At 34.9% G+C, this 25,274-nt stretch overlaps 1 protein-coding gene across 1 annotated transcript in view; it reads right to left on the bottom strand.

Moving 5' to 3' along the window:
- The window catches only part of LOC138308190 (GRIP and coiled-coil domain-containing protein 2-like), a 31,969-nt gene that overhangs the window by 6,042 nt on the left and 653 nt on the right, over positions 1 to 25,274 (bottom strand). The window contains exons 2-26 of the mRNA XM_069249134.1: positions 25,202 to 25,258; positions 24,663 to 24,747; positions 24,251 to 24,330; positions 23,985 to 24,089; positions 23,380 to 23,463; positions 23,006 to 23,110; positions 21,567 to 21,746; positions 17,190 to 20,765; positions 16,552 to 16,671; positions 16,108 to 16,227; positions 11,771 to 11,959; positions 11,464 to 11,571; positions 10,491 to 10,616; positions 9,511 to 9,673; positions 8,324 to 8,424; positions 7,502 to 7,579; positions 7,075 to 7,254; positions 6,905 to 6,978; positions 6,416 to 6,469; positions 5,689 to 5,811; positions 4,919 to 5,021; positions 4,223 to 4,450; positions 3,889 to 3,924; positions 3,190 to 3,253; positions 1,258 to 1,343 (exon numbers count right to left, since the gene is read on the bottom strand). Coding sequence (XP_069105235.1) covers positions 1,258 to 1,343; positions 3,190 to 3,253; positions 3,889 to 3,924; positions 4,223 to 4,450; positions 4,919 to 5,021; positions 5,689 to 5,811; positions 6,416 to 6,469; positions 6,905 to 6,978; positions 7,075 to 7,254; positions 7,502 to 7,579; positions 8,324 to 8,424; positions 9,511 to 9,673; positions 10,491 to 10,616; positions 11,464 to 11,571; positions 11,771 to 11,959; positions 16,108 to 16,227; positions 16,552 to 16,671; positions 17,190 to 20,765; positions 21,567 to 21,746; positions 23,006 to 23,110; positions 23,380 to 23,463; positions 23,985 to 24,089; positions 24,251 to 24,330; positions 24,663 to 24,747; positions 25,202 to 25,258 — 6,225 coding nt within the window. The remainder of the gene's footprint in view (positions 1 to 1,257; positions 1,344 to 3,189; positions 3,254 to 3,888; positions 3,925 to 4,222; positions 4,451 to 4,918; positions 5,022 to 5,688; positions 5,812 to 6,415; positions 6,470 to 6,904; positions 6,979 to 7,074; positions 7,255 to 7,501; positions 7,580 to 8,323; positions 8,425 to 9,510; positions 9,674 to 10,490; positions 10,617 to 11,463; positions 11,572 to 11,770; positions 11,960 to 16,107; positions 16,228 to 16,551; positions 16,672 to 17,189; positions 20,766 to 21,566; positions 21,747 to 23,005; positions 23,111 to 23,379; positions 23,464 to 23,984; positions 24,090 to 24,250; positions 24,331 to 24,662; positions 24,748 to 25,201; positions 25,259 to 25,274) is intronic.

The following is a 25,274-nucleotide window of genomic DNA, read 5'->3' as shown; positions in this document are numbered from 1 at the left end:
AGGTAAATCCTATAAATTGCTACTTGTTCTAGAGTTCTGCATGGATTGTAACCAAATTTGGCCAGGACCATCCTAGGGGGAAGGGGAACAGAACTTGTTTAAATTTTTGCTCTGACCCCCTGGGGACAGGAGGGGCGGGGCCCAATAGGGGAAATAGAGGTAAATCCTATAAATCGCTACTTGTCCTAGACTTCTGCATGGATTGTAACCAAATTTGGCCAGAAACTTTCTTAGGGGAATAGGAACAGAACTTATATAAATTTTGGCTCTGACCCCCCCGGGGGCAGGAGGGGCGGGCCCAATAGGGGAAATAGAGGTAAATCCTATAAATCGCTACTTGTCCTAGAGTTCAGCATGGATTGAAACCAAATTTGGCCAGAAACATTCTTGGGGGAAGGGGAATAGAACTTGTATAAATTTTGGATCTGACCCCCTGGGGGGCAGGAGGGGCGGGGCCAAATAGGGGAAATTTAGGTAAATCCTATAAATCGCTACTAGTCTTAGAGTTCTGCTTGGATTTTAACCAAATTTGGCCCAGAAACATCCTTGGGGTTAACAGAATTCCTATAATTTTTGGCTCTAACCCTCTTGAGCAGAAAGAGTGGGGCCCAATAGGGGAATTAGAGGTAAATATTCAAATTCCTTCAGAAAAGAAACAATGAACCTTACTAGGCATTACAAACCAGGTGAGCGATACAGGCCCTATGGGCCTCTTGTTTTTACATTGAAGAATTTCTTGGCTGAATTATTGACACTTGATTGTCTCCCCTTGGTTTGTGATTATCTCCCCTTTGTTCGAGTAATGATCAAAATGACAATGCAAACTTTTTAGATTCTTCTTTAATTCCAGTTAGCATATCCCTACAAGTAAAAACAATGTAGAATGTATTTAAAGAGTAACACTTCTTTAGAGCTTCTATTTCAATGTCAGATTCTAGCGTATTTTGCAAATTTTTAATGTTTGGAAATACAAGAACTATTCCCCACACTACCCTTTATTTCAGACAAAGGCAATTAAATTAAAACTACTGTGAAGTTTCATTCATATTAGTCTAGTAGTTTATGAAGAGTTTTCTGGACAAAATTTGTGTACAACAGAAAGGGTAATAATTCCAGTATACCACCCTGAATCTGTTCAACTCTGTCATGTGCTATATATTTACAGTTTTACAACACGAGTAATCAACCTTTTTCCACTAAAATATCATTTATTTACACAAGAATAATTGTATTTACAGCATCAACATTCAAGCTTACCTCTGTAGAATGTTCTAATCTCCTGTTTGCTGTCAGCAAGTTCTCCTGTAGAACTGCCGTGTCAACATGTGGGCCAAGTTTGGATGCTGAAATAACATAGGAAACAAAATTTCACTTACCCCAGTACATGTATTTACAAACAAGTGAAAAAATATTTGATATGGAAAACAGGTCCATTGTCTGAGATATTGTTAATTTAGCTTGTGAGTTTACTGACTTAGATCATATTCTGACAAAATTTTAAACTTCTACAAACCAGCTTGAGTGCGATGAAATTTCGCATATTTTGTAGGCAAATAACAAGAGATCCCAGAGGGATCTCGGCGCTCACCAAAGAATGATCTATGTCTGACAAATGTTAGATGGATCTTTTGTCTACTTTCAAACTTCAAATATCAAAATGCAAGAGGGCGGCATGTCGGCCATTTTGTTGACCGATGGGTTCCAAATAACACCATGCACAACTAGCGCCCAAGGGGAACCTACATATGAAATTTGAGAATGATCCCTTCTGTACTTTCTGAGAAATAGTAATAACAAACTTTAACTTTCAAAATTTAAGATGGCTGCCTGGTGGCCATTTTGTTAACTGATCTGTCCCAACAACTAGGGACATGGTGCGCTAATGTGCACCATTGGCTATGCTAGAACACCCAATGTATTTACACACTAATGCATGTCAAAAATATGACAACCAATGCTTGATTAACGGACAGAAGGACAGACGACAGACAAAACGAGATTTGAATAGCCCACCACCTGATGATGGTGGGCTAAAAACTGAGAAACTAGTCCAGTAAATCTAAAAAAAACCTAGAAATATGTCTGTTAGACATAAAGTGCTCGCTAAATACTTCCTAACCTTAATTTCCGCTATGAAATCATCCTCTGCAACAGGTGTACGTAGCACTTTCGCTCAGTATCCTTAGGACTATTGCAAGGAGATGGTTTACGCCCTTGGTGCATTGTAATAAATACTTTCCTTTACTTCATCAGAACTTTAAATGTGAAATTACTTTGTAAGTTCTTTGTTACATAAAAGTGTGTATAATATCATATTGATATTGATACAATAAATTTGCTTCGTTGTTCAAAACAGTCGTCCGCTAGAACACCTTCCAGTCTCTGTGAACGTGGTGACTTACCTGTGTCAGGCTTAAAGGCCTTTCTAGGTACATTAGATGTAGAGCTCAGACACTCAGACTGATATTTCATATGTGTTTTTTTTATTCTGTTTCTCTCACTTAAAGCTGTTTATTTTATAAATATTAATTAGAATTGCAGCAAATGTGGTTTATGGTCACTGGGTTTAGTAAGCGATAGTGCAACGTACACCTAGGACCTAGGATGATGTGAAATAAATTAAATATGTGGCTGGTACTAAAAGTTATCCGTTTTGTCACTTTCTGTTATTGACTATATAAACCTGAATTGCATTGTATTGTTCCGGAAGTCTCCAAAGTCGATCAGATGCTTAGAATATCGTGACCGATGGAAGAGTTTGTATGATACGTCACTTGAAGTTTACACAAAACAAATGCGTTTAGCACTGTGAAATGTCACTGTTGTTAATTTATAGTAGATTATTGCTGACAAGTATATCTTAATATATGTTTTTGGAAGTTTGGTGTCACTAAATCATGGCGAAATCTACTAAACGCTCTAAGACACTGACTTCCGGTATCGCGTGCGCAGTTGGAATCTGCGCATAGCGGATGTACACAGACTCTACACCCGACAAGGAAAATAATAGTACGAGTACACCCGCACTAAAAACTGACAATGAACAAATTAATTCAGTACAAAAACTTGAAATTCAGATTCCATGAAAAAAACCTTAATGTTTTGATAGACGATAATGAGGTTTAGTATCTTTTAAAACTTTTTAGAGCTTGAGAATAATTCACATGAGTTGAAGATTTTAATCCTTACCGGTGTCTTCTGGACCAACAACTAATAATTTGTCGAGCGGTATGGGAGCGGCTTTAGTGCTGCCCTGTAAAAGATAAAAGGAATGTGCATTAACACTGATATATACACAAACTTTCATCAAATCAAGTAGCAGGTTCAGTACAAGGTATGTATACTCTTCTCCGAGTAATGGAAATTCATGGAAAATCTAACTATGGTTAAACATACTTGACAGTAGATTAGACCCATTTGAAATTGATTCTATCAATTTAAGTTACATGTATATCCTTTCTTTGGAAAATGTCTAAGAGTTATTCCTGATGGCAGGTTTCTAACCAGTATACAGTGGACCCTTGATTCTCCAAACATGTACCTCCCCTACCCAAACTATCCCCAGTGTGAATTTTCCAGACTGTCACATTCTGTTTACAGTATTTAGTCTATGATCAAATCAGTTCCTTGAGGTTTTTCTCAAAATTGTGAGTTTTTCCAGATCATCAGATACCAGATTTTATTATCTTGAGTCCACTGTATTAAACTTTCTTTTATGTGAGGTTGAAGACTTATTTTGGCTTTATTAGGGCATATCATGGGCACAAATTCAATATTGGTTCTTAAGAATTTCTTTTTTGAAGATTTTTTCAGTTGTTTTTTTTAAGGTTTAGGTATGGATTTGATATTACATGTATTTATTATCAAATTAGATATTAAACTGGTTACCTTAGGACATGGTTCTGGATCCACAATCTCTGATCCCTAAAATAACAGTTTAGATATTAGTACAGTCAGTAAAAGGAGTTTATCATAGTTAACATTTACTTAAATGTTTTAGTCATGCAAGGTCTCTATCTAAATGTTCATAATTCTACATAATTAGTATTTCCAGCACAGTATCACGACTTAAATCTTGGTTGATATTCAGAATTATAATTTTCAGTTTTTTTTTTCTTTTTATTTTTTTTTAACATTTCACATATGACCTAATATTGCTGCAATAATAACCGTAACAAACCTTTAAAACAAATGAACTGATAAAACAAATTAACAGAATTACCTCCCCTTCCTGTCTCTCTTCATGTCTCATATCAGGAATAAATTCTGTTGATTGGACGGATTGGAATGTTTCAGGACTTTTTCGTTCAGATATCATTTTGGAAACATTCTGGACTTGATTCTGTAGCTCCCTCTGCAGACGAATGTTGTCATTTTCTGACGAGTCCAGTTGTCGCTGTAGTAAGTCTAAAGCACGCCGGTGGTCTTCATGTAGACATTTTATCTGTTCCTGTAAACAAAATTAGGTGGAAAATATTTGAAATGTTGTATGACACTCACAAACTAGTACAGTGTAATGTGTTTAAACCAAATGTCATCGGGACTAACATATTTGGCAGTATAGCCAGGTTTCTGGATTACTTAGATTATAATAACTACAAATTAAGAAGTAAAGTGCCATATATTTAGACTGTAATACATGTGTGTGGTCCATAAATTAAATTACCTTGGAGTTGGTCAGCGACTTGTTCTGATTGTGGTCAGTTAAATTAACTTGAATGAGTTGGTCAGCGACTCGTTCTGATTTTGGTTAGTTTAATTACCTTGAAAGAGTTGGTCAGCGACTCGTTCTGGCCAGCTAACTGTTGGAAGTAAAATGGAGTTGGCATTGGTCAGCAGCTCGTTCTGATTTTGGTTAGTTTAATTACCTTGAATGAGTTGGTCAGCGACTCGTTCTGATTTTGGTTAGTTTAATTACCTTGAAAGAGTTGGTCAGCGACTCGTTCTGGCCAGCTAACTGTTGGACAGTATCCTGTAATTCTTTGTTGTAGGATACTTTATCCTTATTGGCCTCGTCCATCCTGAAATATAACATGGTTAATCTCAAAAGGAAATTTCTTCTTGTTTTATATCCCAATAATCTTTGAGAAGACTTGACAGAATTAAACATATCAGATCCATATGATACAGAACTTGAAAATCATTTAGAACAAAGCAGTACAGATATCAATTCTCGGTGATAATGTTACTTAACAAATTCCTTATTTCTAAGAATGGAACAAAAATGATCAAACATGAGTTAATTTGTTAGATAGATATGGATATACCCCAACCCTCCTGAACATGTCCGGATGTCAATTCTTGACAAGCCTGATCTTAAATGGCCAAAATCTTCAACTCAGATTGAAGTTTTTCTCTAAAGACCCATGTAAGATTTTATTCTCATGGTTTAGGGATGAGCAATATATTTTCTCTTACTCGGACATGGATATCGGTAATTTTACCAGTGTGAGATTTTTCTGTCTCACCCAAGGGTAAAGACAAGCTACACAAGGCCTTTGAATTTGAGACACAAAGTGGTGCACATGTTAAGGGAAAAAGAATCATTCACCCTCTTAGGGGCAAGACAGGAGATCTCCACCCTCGGCTGTCAAACACCTCAGGTTGAGATTCCCCTGTCTCATCTCAAAGAGGGCAAAAAATTTATTAGCAATTGTATAAGTGACTTTAAACCCAGTGAGCCTCTACCTTTTCCTGTAGTGTTCCTCCTTCTCCTGTGTGTCCAGTAACACCTTGTTGTATCGCTGTAGCAGACGGTCATGTTCCTCCTGTAGTACGCTCACCTCCTGCTTCGCACTGTTCAGGGCCTCGCTGGAAAACAGACACAGCTACATAAGATTGTTGTTATAACAACTAACATTCAAGTAACGTAGACAAACTTTCTATAAAAAGCAAAAGGAGATCTCTCACTATTCAAACTTTTCCTCATTACATGATTTCATTATACAGTCAAATCTCGCTTACTCTTAATTGACGTGACCATTGTAACACTTTGAATTATCCATATAGAGGAAGGTGGTTGAGTTTTATTTTTATATATTATATATATATATATATATATTGAGGATTTTTGTTCCAATAATCTTTTGAGATGAATATAAAAATTACAACTCAACCTCTCTATATGATTTTGTTATTCTGTCTTTCCATATTATAGAGTTATCTGACCTTTCAGGTAGGTACTCATGTGTTTGCGAGCACAACGTCATTCTTTTCGGAGATAACAACATGAGTAATAGCATATTACCTGCAAGGGAGGTAACTCTGTTTTATGCAAAGACAGAATTCAGTAAATCTGGGAAAAGACCAGGACCATGAAGACACTTTAACTCTCGAGCATTAATGTTAAGTTTACTGACAAAACTGAATCAAATTTTTTGCTTTCTTATTTTAAAATCAAGAAGTTAGAACTAACCTTGTTTCCTGTAGTTTATTCTTTAGCTGTTCAACAGCTTTCTCCAGCCTTTCCCTAAAATAAATGTTGAAAAGAAAATAACATAAAAGATATTTTCAGTAGAACTATGCATACAATATACTGTTAACCAAGCTTACTTCATGGCTACTAAATTTTGCGATATCTGTTTCAAATCAATTTCGCGTAGACTAATTTTTGTGGATTATGATTCAAAAATAAATTGAAAAGTCTCTCAATAACATTAAAGCAAATGATAATTTGCAGAGATAACTTTTTGCGAGTTTACCTTTATTACAAAAATCATGAAAATACATATGAGAATTGCGCGCTAAATTTTAAAAAAAAATGTACAGAAAATTACTGTTATTGAGTAAGGAACTAAACGTCATTAAACAATTACTGGTACTCAATTGTTTTTTGTTTATTAAGTAGGATATACAGTCAGTTACTACAAAATATATTTGCTTCTATAAAGCACTCTTTTCTTACTTTTCCATCTTCTCCTGTTCGGTGGGTTCCTGAGACGGTTTCTTCTGCTGCTTCAATACACTGTGTACTCGCACCTACAAGTTAGCAAACCAAACTTAGACATTATACACTGTAGATTTTACAATCAGAAAATACAACAATTTTGTGCTTGGTCTGTATGGCCCTCTTACCTTATAACTTTCGTACTCAGCCTGTATCGCCCCCTGTTCACTCCTCGCCACCTCCACATCGTCCTGTAGCGACTGAACCTGACTCTCTAGTGACCTAATTGTCCTTTGGTTAGAGTCTGATAATGACCTCATCTTTTCCTTAAACTTCTGGTTTTCTCCCGCCAGCTCACTCATTTGTATCTATAATTAAAAGGTCGTAATAATGATTTTAGTCAATTAAATAAAGACTATTGCTCAGAGTTTTCTTATTTTAAACACAATTACCTTGAATACGAAAAAACATGTTTGCATATGAGCACAAAATCAACATTTAATCATTCTAGATAAGCAGGTAAGAATGCTTAGTCAGAAATATGAGATGAAAACTTAATTATAGTAGAACCATTTTACGGTTTCTGATTCATTAAAATACATGTATATAGCTGACCTTGTTTTCCTCGAGTTGTTGATTTAGATGTTCCATCTCACCGCGGAGGTGTGCATCTGAGGACCGCTGTTCTGTTTCCTGATAAACAAATCAAAAATTAATGGTTGTGGAAAATGAAATTGTAAGCATAACGAAAGAAAAACAAATTTGATTCTGTGCAAACAAACCATTGGTGCATGTTTATTTGTTGAACTGCATAATAATGGGACTAATTCATGTACCACGTGATACCCGATAACATTTGTGTTGAACTTTTGTTTTTATTGGTGATGGAATGACGCTAAATGATGATATCCTTTGTTAAAGAATCTCCACCGCTGACAAATGGTATTTTTTCACTATCAAAAACAGGAGCAGATGATTTAGTAATTTTCTTCAGTTACAAAATTTACTTACTTTAAACCATTACCACCATTGAAAAGTTTGAGCTTCTTATTCAATGTAAAGCTTAAAATATGAACAATAATTAATTGCAATCCGAAAAAATTCCGACGCACTTTTTCCTATAAGGAATGAAGTACTGATTGCGCATGCACCAAAGGCAAAATAAAAATATATATATTATTTTTTGTGTTAATTAGACATAAATACACACGATTGAACACCAAAAATTGTTCAAATAATGAAAACCATTTTAATTATGCTGTGTCGGCGGTGGAGCATCTTTAACCTCATTACAGAGTCACATTCCATCATCACTGGATATCACGTGGTATGTGAAAAAGTCCCATTATACATGCTTTACCCTTAACATTGCTTGGTGAATGATAAAAATATAATCAACATTTTAAAATCTGATTTCTCAATCTAACACTAACTTACCCATTTCTTGGCGTCTGCCAGTTCCTTTTTGGTTTTGACGAGCATCTGTTTAAATTTGTTGCCTCGCTCTTCTGACTGGTTTCTTTGTTCATCAACAGCCTCTGTATAAAACATGAATTACATCACAATGTACTTACGAGAGACAGAAAAAATTAAAAGCAAAGCGTTAAAATATGAAGTATAACCAAATCTTTACGCCTTTGTAGCTATCTCTGTATTATGGGACAAGGAAGTAATTCCAACCGTGTGGACAAAACTAAATTGTCAAATTTTCGAGGCGATCTGGCCGTTTATCAAGACATACAAAATGAACATGAATACATAATAGGATTCGAACATAGTAATACGGGACAAAGTAGACAAATATTGAATTATACAGCACAATGGAGCGCAATTTACCTTTCGGCAAGTGGCAGCCGAAGGCCGGATCTCAATATTACATATCTTACCTATTTGTTCTTGTCATGATACGGCTCGCTTTTCCTTTCTCTCTATGTTAACAATTTGTTCATTTAAAAACTAGACTTCTCTTTCTCTCTATTTTATCTATTTGATTCTGCAGTCTTGACTCTTCTCTTTATCTCTTTTTATGTAAAGACATAACTCATTCATCCTTCTCTCTGTCTTATCTATTTAATATTGTAGGCTTGGCTTGTTTCTTCTTTCTTTCCTTCTTAAAATATTCCTGTAGAGACTTGATTTATTTTTCCTTTCTAATTGTTTCTGTAGATACTTCACTCATTTCTTCTTTCTCTCTATCTTACCTTTCTCTCTATCTTACCTTTCTCTCTATCTTACCTTTCTCTCTATCTTATTTAATTGTTCCTGTAGAGACTTTAACTTTTTTTCCATTCTCTCTATATTATCTTTATCTCTAGTTTACCTAACTATTCCTGTACAGACTTTTTCATTCTTCCTTTCTCTTTATCTTACCTAATTGTTCCTGTAAGAGTTTTCTCATTCCTTATTTCTTTCTATCTTACCTAATTGTTCCTTTAGAGACTTTACTTGTTCCTCCTTGCTCTCTATCTTACCTAATTGTTCCTGTGGAGACTTGACTCGTTCTTCTGTTCTCTCTATCTTACTTAATTGTTCCAGTAGAGATTTTACTCGTTCTTCCGTTCTCTCTATCTTACCTAATTGTTCCTGTAGAGACTTTACTCGTTCCTCCTTTCTCTCTATCTTACCTAATTGTTCCTGTAGAGATTTTACTCGTTCCTCCTTTCTCTCTATCTCCACCTTCAGTTCCCCTATAGCAGTCTCCTTTTCCTTCAGCTGCGTATTGAGGGCCTGAACTGTTCGTTCATAGTCTGCTATCTCCAGATCCATCATATTACTCTGATTGGCTTCCTGTTTACAACAAGAACTCCATAAGATAAGTCTTGCAATCAATAATTAACTTCAAATAGAACAGCTTTTCCTTTTTTCTAGTTTAATTATGTATTAAAACTTATCAGAAACCATGTGTTTAGTTTGTTTGTATTTTAAATCCTATTAATATTTGCCATTTGTATATTAATGTCCTATTAAAGAATGTGTCAGATTTATGTGGTGGATGAAAACCAGAGTACCCGGAGAAAAACCACAGACCAAGAAGTGGAGTGGTAATTAACTGGGATATCTTAATCACTCGGCCCCCGTTTGTCATGTTATTGTATTAAAGGACGTATACTGACTTGGTGGTAGAGGAAAGTTCCTGAAGAACTAGAAATGTTTGTAGGATGCAAGAGCTATTGCTTCCATATGAATTCAAGTGTCCGTTCCGAAGGCAAAGAGGCAGGACAGATAAAAACATAATAGACATTGCTATCATATCCCCCTAGCCATTGGACAAGGCAGCACACAACAGAAATTGTTAACACTATAAGCCACTATCCCTCTCCCCCCGACTCCCTCATTTCACTGCAGGGACATCAACAGTGCCAATCTATAGTCAGTACTTGCTAACTATCCTCCCCCCCCCCCCGACTCCCTCATTTCACAGCAGGCACATCAGTGCCAATCTATAGTGAGTACTTGCTAACTAACCCCCCCCCTCCACCCTCGTCTCCCTCATTTCATAGCAGGGACATCAACAGTGCCAATCTATAGTCAGTACTAACTACCCCACAAGTCTCCCAAACACCTTGACCACTCTACCAGCAGACCTGTGTTATGACCTACTTACCTGTTTGGCATGCTCCAGGTGGTTCTGCATGGTCTGTATCTGGCCCTGCAGACCCGTGATAATGGACTTCTGTTTCTCAAGGTCGACCTTTGACCTCTCTTCCTGATCAGTTAATCTGCTTTGTAACTATGAAAATAAAAATATATTTTATATTAGGGCTGTCAAACTAGTCAGTTTTTACTAACCGTTTATTTAGAAAATATTCCATAAATGAATATCTGTTAATTGGTAAACTTAGTATTATAATATTATACATAGCAATGGTTGTAGTTTTGTGTTAACAATAAAGTCTAGGTACAAACTACTTTTTTTGCTGAACCCTGAGAAATGTATCATCATCTGTAAGCCATATACCAATAAACTAAAGTGTCTACACTTCAAATAAACATTGTCCAATTGACAGATAGAATTTAGTAACACTGCATGCCCGCACATGAATATGAATGTATGCATTCAATTTTTGAACAAATATCAGAGTATACACAAAAAGTGCAAAGTCAAAAGTGGTCCACTGGTGATTAGATTGACAGCTGGCATACAGACAATTGTTACATAGATGATGCTGAAATCTATGGGCCCCTTTATCGTCATTTAAATTTGTGTAACTTGCTAAACCAAATGTCCCCAAGATCAGCATATTTGGCCGGTATAGCTAGGTTTCCGAGTTATACAGGTTTTAATTACTATTCCAGGTTATACAAGTTAAATCTACTATAAACTAAGAAGGGAAGTACTAAAACACGTTTATAATGAACATGCTGTCAACGAATTCATGGTTATAAGGTATTAATTTTCATTCTGTTTCAATGTTCCTAAAACAATGTCTCAAATAAGTGTATAACAAACTTAGCTTATAACAGAGCGATTTCATTGGTCTTTAGAGATTCGTTATTACTGTATTGTCTTTTTCATATACAATGTTGAACGTTTTTAATGAGCCCAATCTATTCTTGATAAATAATATAATATATACCTGTGTTTTCTCCTTGGATATTTCCTCATACTGAATTCTGTTTGCCTCTTTTTCCTTTTCAGATGCTGATAGTTTAGACTTTAGCTCACTAACTGAAGTTTCTAAACTCTGAAGAAAAAGAAACATTTTAAATATTTATCAGAAATTTAATAACCAAAACCTGATCAAAAAGAGTCAATGATAATGCACAATGAAACATTTCATTACATTTGGAAAATATATTAGATATCAGAAAGAGGCAAAAAATTAACCTATACAATAAATTTGACCTTTTGACCTCTAATGTAACCTTTGACCCTGTGTTTACCTTGATCTGTGAGGTCAGTTTATCCTTTTCTGTATTAATCCTTTCTTTCTCCTCCTTTGTGTTGGCCAGTTTCTGTTTGACCTCCGATGAGTCCTGTACCGTAAGTTCAAGGTCACGTTTGTATTGGTCAGCTGTCTTCTTGTGAGTGTCCAATTCCTGGGATAACCTTTTGTGCTCTACCTGCAGAGACTGTTGGGATAAAAATGAAAGGTCATGTGACAAAAATATTTACAAAGCAATTTGTTTTGAAAATTACATTTCAGATAAAAGTTAATTTTATAAATACAACTTATATGCATGTATCGGAATTAGTGGAATAAATGTAATAATTTAAAAAGATTCCACATTGTCAGTTATTTTTATGGGTTATTAACTTCATGACTTTTATATCAAACGTAAAAATTTGAATTTTTGTTAGAAGTTTAAAGCCCCATTATGTTTTGGGGTGAAAAAATATCGTCATAAAGTACCAAACTTTGCTGAATAGTAGAGCATATATCCTTATGAAAATATCCGGTAATAAAAAATACCCAACATTTCTGTGTTTTCCAAAAACAATAGAAAACCCCTCTTCGGAGAGGGGGAAATCCGTAGTTCCGCCCCAGAGCCAAAACAATCTAGTACGCATGCGTAGGCACATAAAGAGTGGAATTTCCCTAACAAACTTCAACATCATGCATATACGTGCATGGCCAACGCACTGAAGACTCGCCAAATACGTGTCAGCGAACCGAACACACATTCAAACAACGACAATTTAGCGGCCAAGTTGCTCGATCGCTAGCACGTTACGAACCCACGCATTCCACGCGTGGACCTACAAATACATGTTGTACATGTACATGTATACAATGTATATATATGTACTATATAAAACTAGGCTAAAACTGTTCAAAAAGTTTTTGTTCTTGAATGGAAAGCAATCAATTAACTAAATTATAATTACAATGGTATTTGCTTATCTTATGTATTCTGTAATAAAGATTTATAGATGCCTTTTGGGCCTAATCTAGCTTTATTGAAATGTGTACATCGAAACGAGATGAGGCCTCCAACGGGGTGGCTCGACAAAACTCGTAAACAAATGAAAGTAAACACAAACACGCCATGTCGTTACCAGCTATATAAATATTACACTTTGTTTTCTTTTTATGTTAATACAGCGATATATACATACATATACATACGAAGTCTGGTAAGCCTACATGTTCTACTCCATCGAAGACCGAACATAAACTTAGACCAGTGTTTGTTTGAGACAACAGGGTCAACGACGATATCGGCATTATCGGATATATCCATGACAAATGATCATGATCATGAATTACTAACTGAGTACAATCCACATTGTAGCATAAGATTATTATTATGAACGTTGTAATTACTACACGCAGGAACATATATACATAATATATGTTTATGCTACATGTAAAGATACATGTACATTTTTGTATATGAACCGCTGGTGTTTGGCTCTATAGACATTTTTCTCTCTTATATATATATGCTTGCTCCACAAATCGAACTTGTTCTATGAAAACAAATGGACTGAATGCTAATAAACATAATTCACGTTCAGCGTAAAATGGAATGCACACTCGTGAAACTAGAGAAATTTCAGTTTCAATTCCCTTTTCCTTTTTACTACGTACATGTATACGGTACTAAGAATTACGTACTGACGGCAAATGATAGTCCACCAGGTAGCATCAAGGGTCAAAATAATATATGTTGTGTCTTTTTAATGATGAAACTCCAATAGTCTGACAATATTTATATCCCCTTAGTTTACTCTAATACTGACGTTTGTACTAATATAAATGCGAGTCTTTGATTAGTTTAATTCGGTCAGTGTACATATTTATTATTAAAATTGCAGGCCTATATTTAAAAATGCCCATACGATAATTAAGACTCATGCACCTCGTAATCACTTGGTGTATAAACACGCATACTCTGATGAAATGTATGACGATCCTTTTCTTACCACACGAAACGTAATCGAGACATAATTGTTAAGGATGTACTCCTCTGAGAAGTCAAAATTTTCTTGTATTAAACTTTTTTTCTTATATAGATTTTTGGAAAGAGGAGTTCATACCATGAAAGAAAATGAAAGAAAAAACATATGTCCGTGTGCTCGTTTTTGAGCTACTGTCACTCAAAGATACCTAGTTGACAAAATATTGGATTTTATGGGAATTTTGCCGTTTTGACCATATACACAAGATATTAAAGCCATAATTTCCTAATGAGGTGTTTGATATGTATTTATGTTTGTATAATTTATTTTCCAGTAGTCTTCTTTTAAAATATACCAGTTTTGATCAAAAAGACTAATATTTTTTCTCAGAATAACAAGATATGCTACCCCTACCCCTTAATTTTGAGCTACAAAATGCACCATTTTCAGCCATTTTTGCCAAATCTAACCCTTTATAGAAAAAGTTCTGGTATTAAACTTTTGTTAATATTTTGCATATCAATAGGAAAAGGGTTGTTCTTTCAGAATCAGGCAGAAAAATGGGGGGTCCGTGTGCTTACTTTTTTTGCCCCACTTGAAAATTTGTTATTTTTTAGTATTTTAGAGTAAAAATTATAAGTGCTCAAATTACCATTAAATGTAAAAATAAAGTGAAAAAAGTGAATCATTTCATACATTAATGCTCAATATTTTAATTATCACGAATCAAGTAAAGATTTACAGCAAAAATTAGCTCAATACAGCTAAAAATGCAGGTGCAGTGATGATTCAAGTAAAAACATTTTCAGTAAAAAATGGTAAAGCTGTCGCTCTACTTGAAGCGAAAAAGACACAATTTCAAAATGGCCGCCAAATGGGCCATTTCTTAAAATCCCCATATAAAAAAATCGGCTAAAGTTAGAACTGTAATTTTTTGACAAAATTTGCAACTGGCAACTTGCTGCAGATATCGATAAATTGCATTTGAAAATCTCGTAACTTCTTTGATCTTTGTCGAAACGAGACTTCAACGGGACTGAAACCTCAGAAGAATACATCCTTAATCAGTTAATTATACAGAAATGAAATCTCGAAATGTATCGGTATATAGCCCCCTGGTTGGAATATATACCAGAAAATGTTTACATGCATAATTGATAAAAAAAATTAAGTAGGTAATAGCAACGGTATATATGTCAATTAAGTAGGCTGGATCCTAACAAACACATATAAGTTGGGTACATGAATACTGAGAATAGATATATATATAGATGTAATATACGATATGTATACATATATTTACAAATAACGTATACATGCAGTAACCGTGTTGATTATGAGCAAAGTAATGTAATACAGACATGTCTCAGCATACAGATTGATATGTATCTCGACTACATTCATCTACATGTACATGTATGTACTATCACATATTTCATAGACATAAGAATATCGTTATAAAATACCCAAAGAAGAAATAGAAAGCAGTTATAATACATGTATAGAGTAAGCTATATTAGTCCACCTCTATGCGTATGTTTAATTCTAAGTATTTAGATATACTGTGCTCTCCTAACTCTCAAATTATGAATAGATTAGTAGTATCATGATATTTATTTATTTATATATCGTTTGGAATAAATACCGTATTTATCTCAAATTATTACACGAGAGGAAAGAAAATCAACCGATCATCACCAAAATTGACACGGCCACGTGTTTATATTTGTACGATAAAATACCCCATATGGTGCCCCATGTATGCATTTCACTATTTACATCCACTATTTTTCGATTAATACGTATTTTGTATTAAGCTTTATATAAACTATAAGTAACCTTTGACAGGACACATTTATAATATGTGAAATCTAATGTGTATCATATACTAAAACAATTATAGAACATTGCATTGCTCACCGTTTGCTCAAAACTGCCCTCTCTCTCGGCCATGCTTGTTTTGTTTACTATATCCGGGTATCGAACATATACGTATACACGAGGTATTTTTAACTATGCAAATCAACCCGTTCTATTTTAAGAATTCTTTACTAATTGATTATTGCGTAATTATCTTCATTGGAAAGAAACCAAATGAAGAACCTTTCATAAGGGATGTTAATGTATATTTTAGCAAAGTTTGGTGAAAGCATAATGGGAATTTAAATTTTGCGGACTACCTAAAGAAGAGACATACTTGGTTTTATTATTTCATGCATCTAATTTAGCAACAACTCCGAAGGCCCACCAAGTCGCAGACAAATATCTCCACGAAAACAACTTGTACCCCAATATGGCATACCATATGTGTTTCTTCAATCTTAACATTAATCTTTCTTATCCATTCACTATCAAAGTTTTTTTAAGTACATACCTGGTAACTCTCTGCCACAATAGAATCAGATTTCTGTGACTGCTCCAGGACCTCAAATTTCTGTTCAAGGTCAGATTTAGCCTTTTTCACGCCTTCCAACTCTTTCGTGCTTTCAACAAGCTATAAAATTCGTAAAAATTTCTTAAAGTGTTTTGTTCAATTTTTCTACCTCTATATAAAATGTCATGGTTATAAATGCCAGGGGAAAGAAATTTAAACAACATCAAGATGGTAATTGAGGGGAATTATCTACACTAAAATAATATAAACTTCAAGTGGACATCAAAACAATTCAAGAAATTCATTACCTAAATTCACAAAAACTATTCAAAATAGTGCATATCATGTGTGTCTTACAATTTTGTGAATCAAGCCAAATACAAAATTCATTAAATTGAAAATTTATTCAACAAGAACATCTCGGTAGCAGTGACCTAGTTTTACCTTTTTGTTAGTCTCTGCCAGTTCTTTTTTACACTTGACTGCCACAGCTTTGAGTTTGGCTGCAACAGCTTCCTTCTCCTTTAGGCTCTGTTTTAGCTTACCTACCTCAGCACTAGAATCCTGTACAAACATTTAAAACAAAAACTTAAACATGTATCTGTCGTGATAAAGAAATCCAGGCCCAAATTTCTTGAAACAAAAAGCAGTGAATGGAGTAAAAACTTAAGTCACCTCTCCATACTCTCAATATGGCTGAAATCAAACTTTCTAACTGAAGTTAATTTTTTAATTTTTTAATTTTTTTTTTTTTTGGTTGTTGAGAATTTGGAGTCAGGTGTTATTTATATTTTATATTGTTAAGGACATGTTGAATGTTTTGGTAGTAGAGGTCGACAAGACCACTTATTCTGATTTCTCATTCAGGGGAGGAGTTGGGGTGATTGGTTGAGTGTCACTTTTAACACATAGACACTGGGACTCAGACACTCCACTGTTAGAAATGCAGATACCTTATAACAACCTAGTCTCTATCATTCTGAAGTGCAAATCATATTTTTGTAGCCTCAGCCACTGTGACTTAGTCACAAAATAATACATTTTTGATCATCAAAATTTTCAAGATATGAAGAAATACTTACGCTGGATTTCTGTTGGTTCTCTGCCTCCAGCTGAGTGAATTTCTGTACCTGTGTTACCAGATCTGTCTGTTCTACCTTCAGTTTCTCCAGACTCTCCATTAATCCTACATTTTCTGCTTTCATTCGGTCATTACTCTCCACTAATCCTACATTTTCTACTTTCATTTTGTTGTTACTCTCCATTAATTCTACATGTGAGGTTTTCAACTCCCCATAGTCAGTAACATACTTAGCCAGTTTTTCACTTGTTTCCGCCATACAAACATCCACAGCCTGTTTTTCCTCATTTTTCTCATGAAGGACTTTCTCATATTCAGTACACCGCTTATTCAAATTGTCAATTTCGGTTTGTAATTCCTGTAAATGCTTAACTTTGTTTTCAAGTTCTTGAATCGTCTCATTTAAACTTTGTTTATCTTCTTTAAGTTTGTTTACCTCGGTTTCAGAATGGGATAACTTTTCAGAAACAGTAGCATGAGAATCTTGTAGAGATGATAATTTATCATTAGCATTGTCTTTCTCCGCCTTAAGTTTCTCAAGCTGGCCGGTCATATCGGCTAGCTGTTTCTCTGACCCTGTCGCCCCATCCTCTAAACTCGATAACCTACCCTTCAACTCCTCACACTCAATGTTTAATTTTTCCTTTTCACCTCTCAAATCTTCAGCCTCTGCTTTAACAGATTCTAAATCCTTTGAAACAGTTTCTTTTTCACTTTCAAGAGACTGTAGATTATTTTCTAATTTCTCTATTTTAGCTTTAAGGTTCACTTCTTCATCACATTTATCTTTAAATTCTTTGACTAGTCTTTCCTTATGGGCGTTAATTTCACTGAGTTCCTCCATTATCACAGACAAACGCTCTGTCAAGTCTTTAATTTCTGACTGTTTGTTAACAATATCTTGATGGGAATCCTCCTGAAGCGATTTATTCTTTTCTAACATTGATCTATTTTCCTCAGTTAGATTATTCACTCGTTCATTCACTGATTCATTTTCCTCCTGTAATTTTTTCAATTGTTCCTTCACTGAGTCATTTTCCTTTTGTAGTGCCCCGATGTCTTGTTCATACTTAGCTAACACCTGACTTTGTTGGGTAGCCTCTGATAATTTTGCTTTTAAATCAGAATTTTCTTGTTGTCCAGTTTCAATGCTGTCCTTCAATTTGTCCAATTCCATCAACACATCTTGGTATTCTTCCGTTTTACTTTGTGATTGACGCTCGAGTAGATCAATTTCTTTCATTTTCTCATCCAGCGAGGCCTGAAGTTGCTCTAATTGGTTTTCTCTTTCCTGGAGAGTGGCAGAATACTGGTTCTTCTCGTCCTGTAGGTTGTTGATCTGATCCTGTAGCACTGTAGTATGGGATGACAAATTCTCCTCCTTTTTTTCGGAAGAGGTTTGTAGTTGTGTTATGTTATCCTCAAGACTAGTACATTTCGCTTTGAAATCTGAAATCTGTTCTTGCATTGTTTGATTCTCAGCACTAACTTTTTCTTTCTCTTCTTTCATATGCTGGGATTCTGTTTCAAGTTTTTGACATTTTTCAGTAAGGTCTGCTAAAACATTTTCCTTTTCTGCCATTGATTCTTTGTGCCTCTCATCTAATTTTTGTTTTTCGTCTGTGATATTTTTCAGCTCTAGTTCAATGTGATTGACTTTACCCATCATCTCAGTTAACTGAAGCCCCTTGTCGTCGGCCTGTTTTGACAAGTTTGCAGCCTCTGTGATAGCCGACTGATGCTTAGATTTAACAGACTCCAACTCCTCTTCAAGAGATTTGATATTCTCTTGAAGGCTCTTTATTTCTTGTTGAAGTGTTTCAGTAGTTGATGCACCATCAGTTTCCATCTTTTCAATAAATTGTTCATGTTTCTTCCTCGACTCAGCCAAAGCATTTGACATATCTAAGATTTTGTTCTCCAATTCTTCTGTATAAGCCTGCCGTTCTTTCAACTTTTCCTCTGTCTCTTTGACCTGGCTGGCCATTTTAGTTTTCTCCTCCTCTGCTTGATCCAGCTGCTGTTTAAGACTGAGACACATTTCTCTTAATTCTCTAATCTCAGTATCTCCAGTTTCACTCACTTCCTTCAGATGATTATTCTCTGAAGACAAGTCCTGTTCTTTTTCCTTTGCAAGCTGGACAATCACTTCTAGTGATTCTTTCTCCCTCTCTATGGATTCTTTCTCCTTTCTTGCTTCATCTAATTCACGTCTGACAAAATGAAGTTGTACCGAATTGTCACCGTTACTACTACAAGCTTTGTCTAACTCAGATTTCAGGTTTTCAGTTTTGCTAACAATTTGTGTAACAAGTCCTTTAATCTTATCCATCGCCATCATCACTGAATCGTCTTCATCTTCATTAAACACGTCATCTGCTGGGTCTGTTTCGATCCCAAGAATTTCAGACATTGTACATCTCATTGCGTCTAACTCAGCTACAAGTTTCTGATCTCGTTCCTCAGTTACGTCAAGTTCATGCAGCATGCGTTCCTTTTCTTGTTGTAACATGTTCATCATGTGTTCCCATTCTAGCATCTGTTCCTCTTTCTTCTGCATGTCTGCCATCAGCATCTCCTGTTCTTCTACGAGGTCACGCACCCGAACATTCAGACCGTCACGCTCCTCGCTCACACGTTTCATTTCTGACACTAACTCCTCCTTCTGTTGAAGTACGGCCTTAAACTTCTGGTCCGTTGGATTACTCTTCTTACCTCCCTTGGCCGTCTGCTCTTTTTTGGCAGACTTCAGAGATTCATTCGTACTCTGTAGCTCCTTGACTTTCTTTTCCATTGTCATAAGTTCTTTTTTCAATTTTTCCTTCTCCTGTTGGTTCTGTTTGATTTTTTCCTGGTTATCTTGTATCTCCTTGGTAACGACAAGAAGGTCCCCCTTTAGACCCTCACATTTCCCTTCCAACTCTTCAATTCTCTGCCCTCGTTCATCAGATATTTTCTCCGCTGATGTTCGTCCTCTTACAGCTTCTTCCATCTGTTTCTCCAAAATACTCATCTTGTCCGTCACATCAGCACTGATTTCTTCCATTTTATTTTTTTCTTCCAATAATCTTTTCAATCTTTCATTTTCATCCATGACCTCCTTTTTCTGTTCAACCATCTTCTCTTTTCCCTCTATCAACTCCTGCATCATTTTACTAGTACTGGCGAAATCCTCCTGGAATTTTTTCTGCGATGAAGTCAAATCTTCCACGTCCTTCTTGTGATTCTCCGACTCCTGTTTCAGTTTTTGCGTTAACTCGTTGACCTCTTTCTGAAGAGATTCCGCGACCTGACCTTTAGCCTCCTCATTTTCTTGTTGCTGTTCTTTGTCATGTTCAAGTCTCTGTTTTAATGCATTTATTTCCTCCTGGAATGAGTTCGCTATCTGCTCTTTAGCAGATTTTGCCTCCTCTAACATTGTAGAGAGATTGGAGTTGGTTTCTTCTAAACTCTGTTTCTCTTTGTTGCTAATGTTCAATTCCTCCTGTAATTCTTCAGCTGAAGATTTGTCTTTCTCCAACACAGCTTTTAGTGAAGTAACTTCATCTTCAAGATTTCCAATGGCTTTATTTCGAGCCTGAAAATTCAAAGAATGACTGTTTAATTTATTCACCTAATCATTTTTGACAAATGCTTCAATGTATTAAACCACACCAAATAATAAAACAAATTCAAGAAATACTTATCGTCACAATTTCTTTCACTGTCTTTTTAATTAAAACTTCATAGCTAGATTATGACAACAGGACATTTTCATTTCTTATCCAATAAAAGAGAAAACTCTTTTTCAATAACATGCAACTATACTTTGGCCTTAAAACTTGTTTCAAAGCTGTACTCGATGAATATTAAGATTCTCAGATAACGTATAGCCCGTTATTTTTGCAGGTGAATGGACAAAAACTGGTAATATGGGTAAACTGTTAACCAGCTATCATTCGAGGCTTTTAAATTTCACGATTTTCATTTCAAAACAAATTTGCAAAGATTATTTCACAATTTTCATTTCAAAACAAATTTGCAAAGATTAACATTCGCAGACTTAACAGTTGAATGATACTTCCTATCAATATAGATGATGTAGATATTAATTCACAGAGATAAACTTTCCCAAACTTACTTGGATCATGATATTCGTAAAAGTCAAGAAAATCGCCAATGAAAGAAAGTTGGTTTAAGGTAAATATTTCATCTATTTCTCAAAACATATGACGTATTTTTCGTGGATCAAATTTTCGTAACCATAACAATGTCCTTAAAACATTGCGATAACATATTCCACACAAAAATAAACAGCTACATGGTATTTTTGGCAACACTCTATGACTTCTACTAGATTATCATGTGACTATATACTCAGGTAATTTAAGTTAATTACCTGTAGCTCCTCGTTAGCCTGTGTAAGCTGTGTCTGTAATTCAGACACCTGGGCGGTCAGCTGCTTGACCTGTCCCTCACTCTCACTGCCCTGGGTCTCCTGTAGCTTCTTCATCTGTTTCAGTTTCTGCATCACTTTGTCTCGAGCGTCAGTGAGTATCTCTGCCTGGGATTTTAAGTCCTGTGTAATAATAACATTATCAATATAAGTGTTGTCTGTCATGAAGAAAAAAACAGCATTCTCTGTATACAGTAAAACACAGTTTTAATGAACCCTTGTAGACCAACAAAATCATTTTGTTATAAGCACAGATTGTAATACATGTCACAGGGTGCAGGATTTATGATAAATTTAATCACTGCCTCTGACAGGGATCTAACTCAAGACCTCTGGATTACTAGTCTGACACTCAACCCATGGAGCTAATGAGAAGTTCTCTCTAGCTGAACGATATATACTGCGGCTAGTATTGACCAGGCTACATACATGTAGACATTGTATTACAGAATCTTAACCTTTGACGGGGAATGGAAATTAATATCATATAAACATAAATTCGCTGTAAGCTACTGTACATGCCTCTGCGAACAAATAACACCCATTTCTTTTTTGTACTTTCAAGAATTTTCAGAAACGAAGATGAAAGTGTTTTACAACATCTAAATAATTTCATATCTTTTGTGCATGTTTGATTTTTGAGGACAATAATTATAACAACTAATGATTGAACGAATACCAGTAAGAGAATTGTTTAGCAAGATGTGGCACAAGTACTGGTAAGAGCATTTTTAGTAAAATATGACAGTCTACCGAAAGAAACTTTAATATAGAATAAATATGGTGCTGTTTCACATCAAAAGTAAATGAGGATAAATATGGTACTACATTTTCACACTGAGATTGAAGGGTTTTGTGAGGATAACTCAATTGATACTAAAATGTCACTATTTAGGATGGGCTTCTTGAGAATTAATACAGCACTGGTGATTTGAAATATAAGATAAGTGAGCTTTTATAAAGATGCTCCACCGCCGACAGAGCATAAACGTTATTCATCATTTGAACAATAATTGGTATTTAATCATGTGCATATTGATACAACTAAATAATATTAAATAATATATTTTCCTTTTGGTACATGTGCAATCAGTACTTCATTCCATATAGGACATAGTTCCACAGAATTTTTTTCAGAGTTCAATTAATTATTTTTGATATTTCTATTTTGAAGTAAAATAAGAAGCTCAAACTTTTCAATAGTGGTAATGGTGTAAAGGAAGTAACTTTTGTAACCAAAGAAAAATACTACTTCGTCCGCTCCTGTTTTTGATAGAGAAAAAAATACCATTTGTCAGCGGTGGAGCATTTTTAACGCAGAGAAATATAGTTAAAAAGTGCATTTAAGGGAAATCTTCCTTTCTGTTCCTTCCCACACTAACCTTATTTTCCTGCATTATTTTATCCTGTTCCTGCTGCATAAACTGAAGTGAAGAGCTAAGTGTTTCATCCTTCATAGTCATGCACTCAACCTGCTCGGCTAGTTCCTGAAACACATACCAGGATATCACATAGATATAGTATGTAAGTTTATGTTTGTGTACTGTCATTGTTCTGAAAACTTTGTCTGAAATATTTCATTATTCTTTTAAATACAGGCACAATGCAACAGAATTATTTAAATCTGATATTAAGAATATATAGAAGACAACTCACTATATATTCACAGGAAACTAAAAACATAATAATCTTGAATGGTAAAATCATAAAATTATGAATATCGGTATTATCTTTTTCCGTCATAAGAAAACACTACCTTTCTGATTTTTTGCACAGATGATAATTCTGTCTCCATTTTTTGCTTTTCTTCCTGCAGGGCTTTGCACTGGGAATTCATATCCTGGAACATACAGCACAATCAATATAACATATATATATGCATTAGTATATTCCCAGAAAACACTTAAGTCTGTAGCTGAGGATCTCCACCTTGTAAGATTGTTTATGTCTTTGTCACCAGACATGTAAAACTAATTATTTTAACTTTTAGAGATATAACAGGGTGCAGGATTTACAATAAATTTAACCTGTCTCTGCCAGGAATCGAACTCGGGACCTCTGGATTACTAGTCTGAGCCTCAACTGATCGAGCTAAAGAGAAGTTCTCTCTAGCCAAGCAATATAATGTGGCTAGTATTGACCAGGGTTACATAGGTTTTATACAACCATGTCCTGGACCAGATATAAAGCTGTAACATTTTTCTATAATTGTCCTCAACCTTACACATGGAGAATCTGTATCTCATTGATTAAGTAAAAATACATGATGTTTCTTTGATAATTTATCTCAAACTTAGAAATGGAGAATTTATACCTCCTTGATTGGATACAGATATGAAATTATTATTTGTGATAATTTACCTCAAACTTAGATATTGACAGCTCCTGGGCTTGTTGTACAGCTTGGTATGCTGACAACATGTCCGCTTTTTCTTCTTCTAATGTTTTCAATTCTTCCTCCAGTTCCTGTTAGTAAACAAAACACTTTACATAAGCTTTGTTTCTTCTTTATGATTCTTTATGCACTAATATAAGTATATTCATAGTTTTTTTTGCATTTATATGGAAAGATATTTACCAGTTTTGCTGCAAGATCCATTACTATTACCGGTACATGATATACAAACCTGAATCTTTTTATCCTTCCCACCATCGTCACCACCTGGTGACTTGCTGGCTTCCACTTCAGTCATCTTCTTTGTCATTTCTGAGGAAACGAAAACACAATGAAAAAACGTCAAATTAAAGGTTATTACCAAAAAATATTGTAAATCAAGGTGAAATTAAAATGTTTCATTATTTCCTCAAATACTGTTTAAGGGGTATTGTCCAAAGTTCAGCATCATTAAATGAAACTCATCATCACATAGGGGTGTTATATTATTATTGCTACAGTTGTCAACCTGGTAAACCTTTTGAACCAGGTAGCTTCCTTTCCTGTAATAATATCGTTCTTATCTTATCATAAATATTTTTTCAGTAAATTGAAAGTTGGTAATTTCTTTTCAGCGTATTAATGATGATAGTAACAATATTTACCTTCAATTTTGGCTCTACTTTTTTGTAACATCAACATCTGTTTCTTCACAAACTTGGTGAGATCCTCCCTTGATAACTGGTCCAGCTATTAATACATGGAAACATTTTATTTAATATCTATATTTTTTTTCTTTGTGTTATACATTTCATAAATCTATCATGACAATATTATGGAAGAATTTTAAGGATTATGCAAAATGGAGTAAAAGTTTCTTTTTTGCATGTTAAAGAATTTACTGGGTATACATACCAGTACCGGTACATAAAAAAATAAAGCATATTGACTTCATACAATAATTATAACAATCACTCTTGTCAGCCCAATTGGATGTAAATAAAATGTTTACTATATAGAAAGAAACCAGAATCTAAAGAATCTGTCTATAGGAACAAACAAAATCTGTCTATAGGAACAAGGTAAGTTTTTACATTCTACCTGAAAATCAAACACTAGTCTTGCTCCTTCAGTCATATTTTAGACCCTTGGTTTATAACCCTGTGCTATTTTTATACATGTATTACTCTTGTGACAATTTTACCTTGGATGAGGCTGGGCTCTTTCCTTGAGCTCCTCCATCCCCATCCGCTGGCGAGTCCTGGAGGTAAATGACA

Source organism: Argopecten irradians, chromosome 14 (assembly GCF_041381155.1).
Source record: "Argopecten irradians isolate NY chromosome 14, Ai_NY, whole genome shotgun sequence".
Lineage (NCBI taxonomy): Eukaryota > Metazoa > Mollusca > Bivalvia > Pectinida > Pectinidae > Argopecten > Argopecten irradians.
Note: the sequence above shows the minus strand (reverse complement) of the source record. Positions and strands in the feature narration are given on the sequence as shown.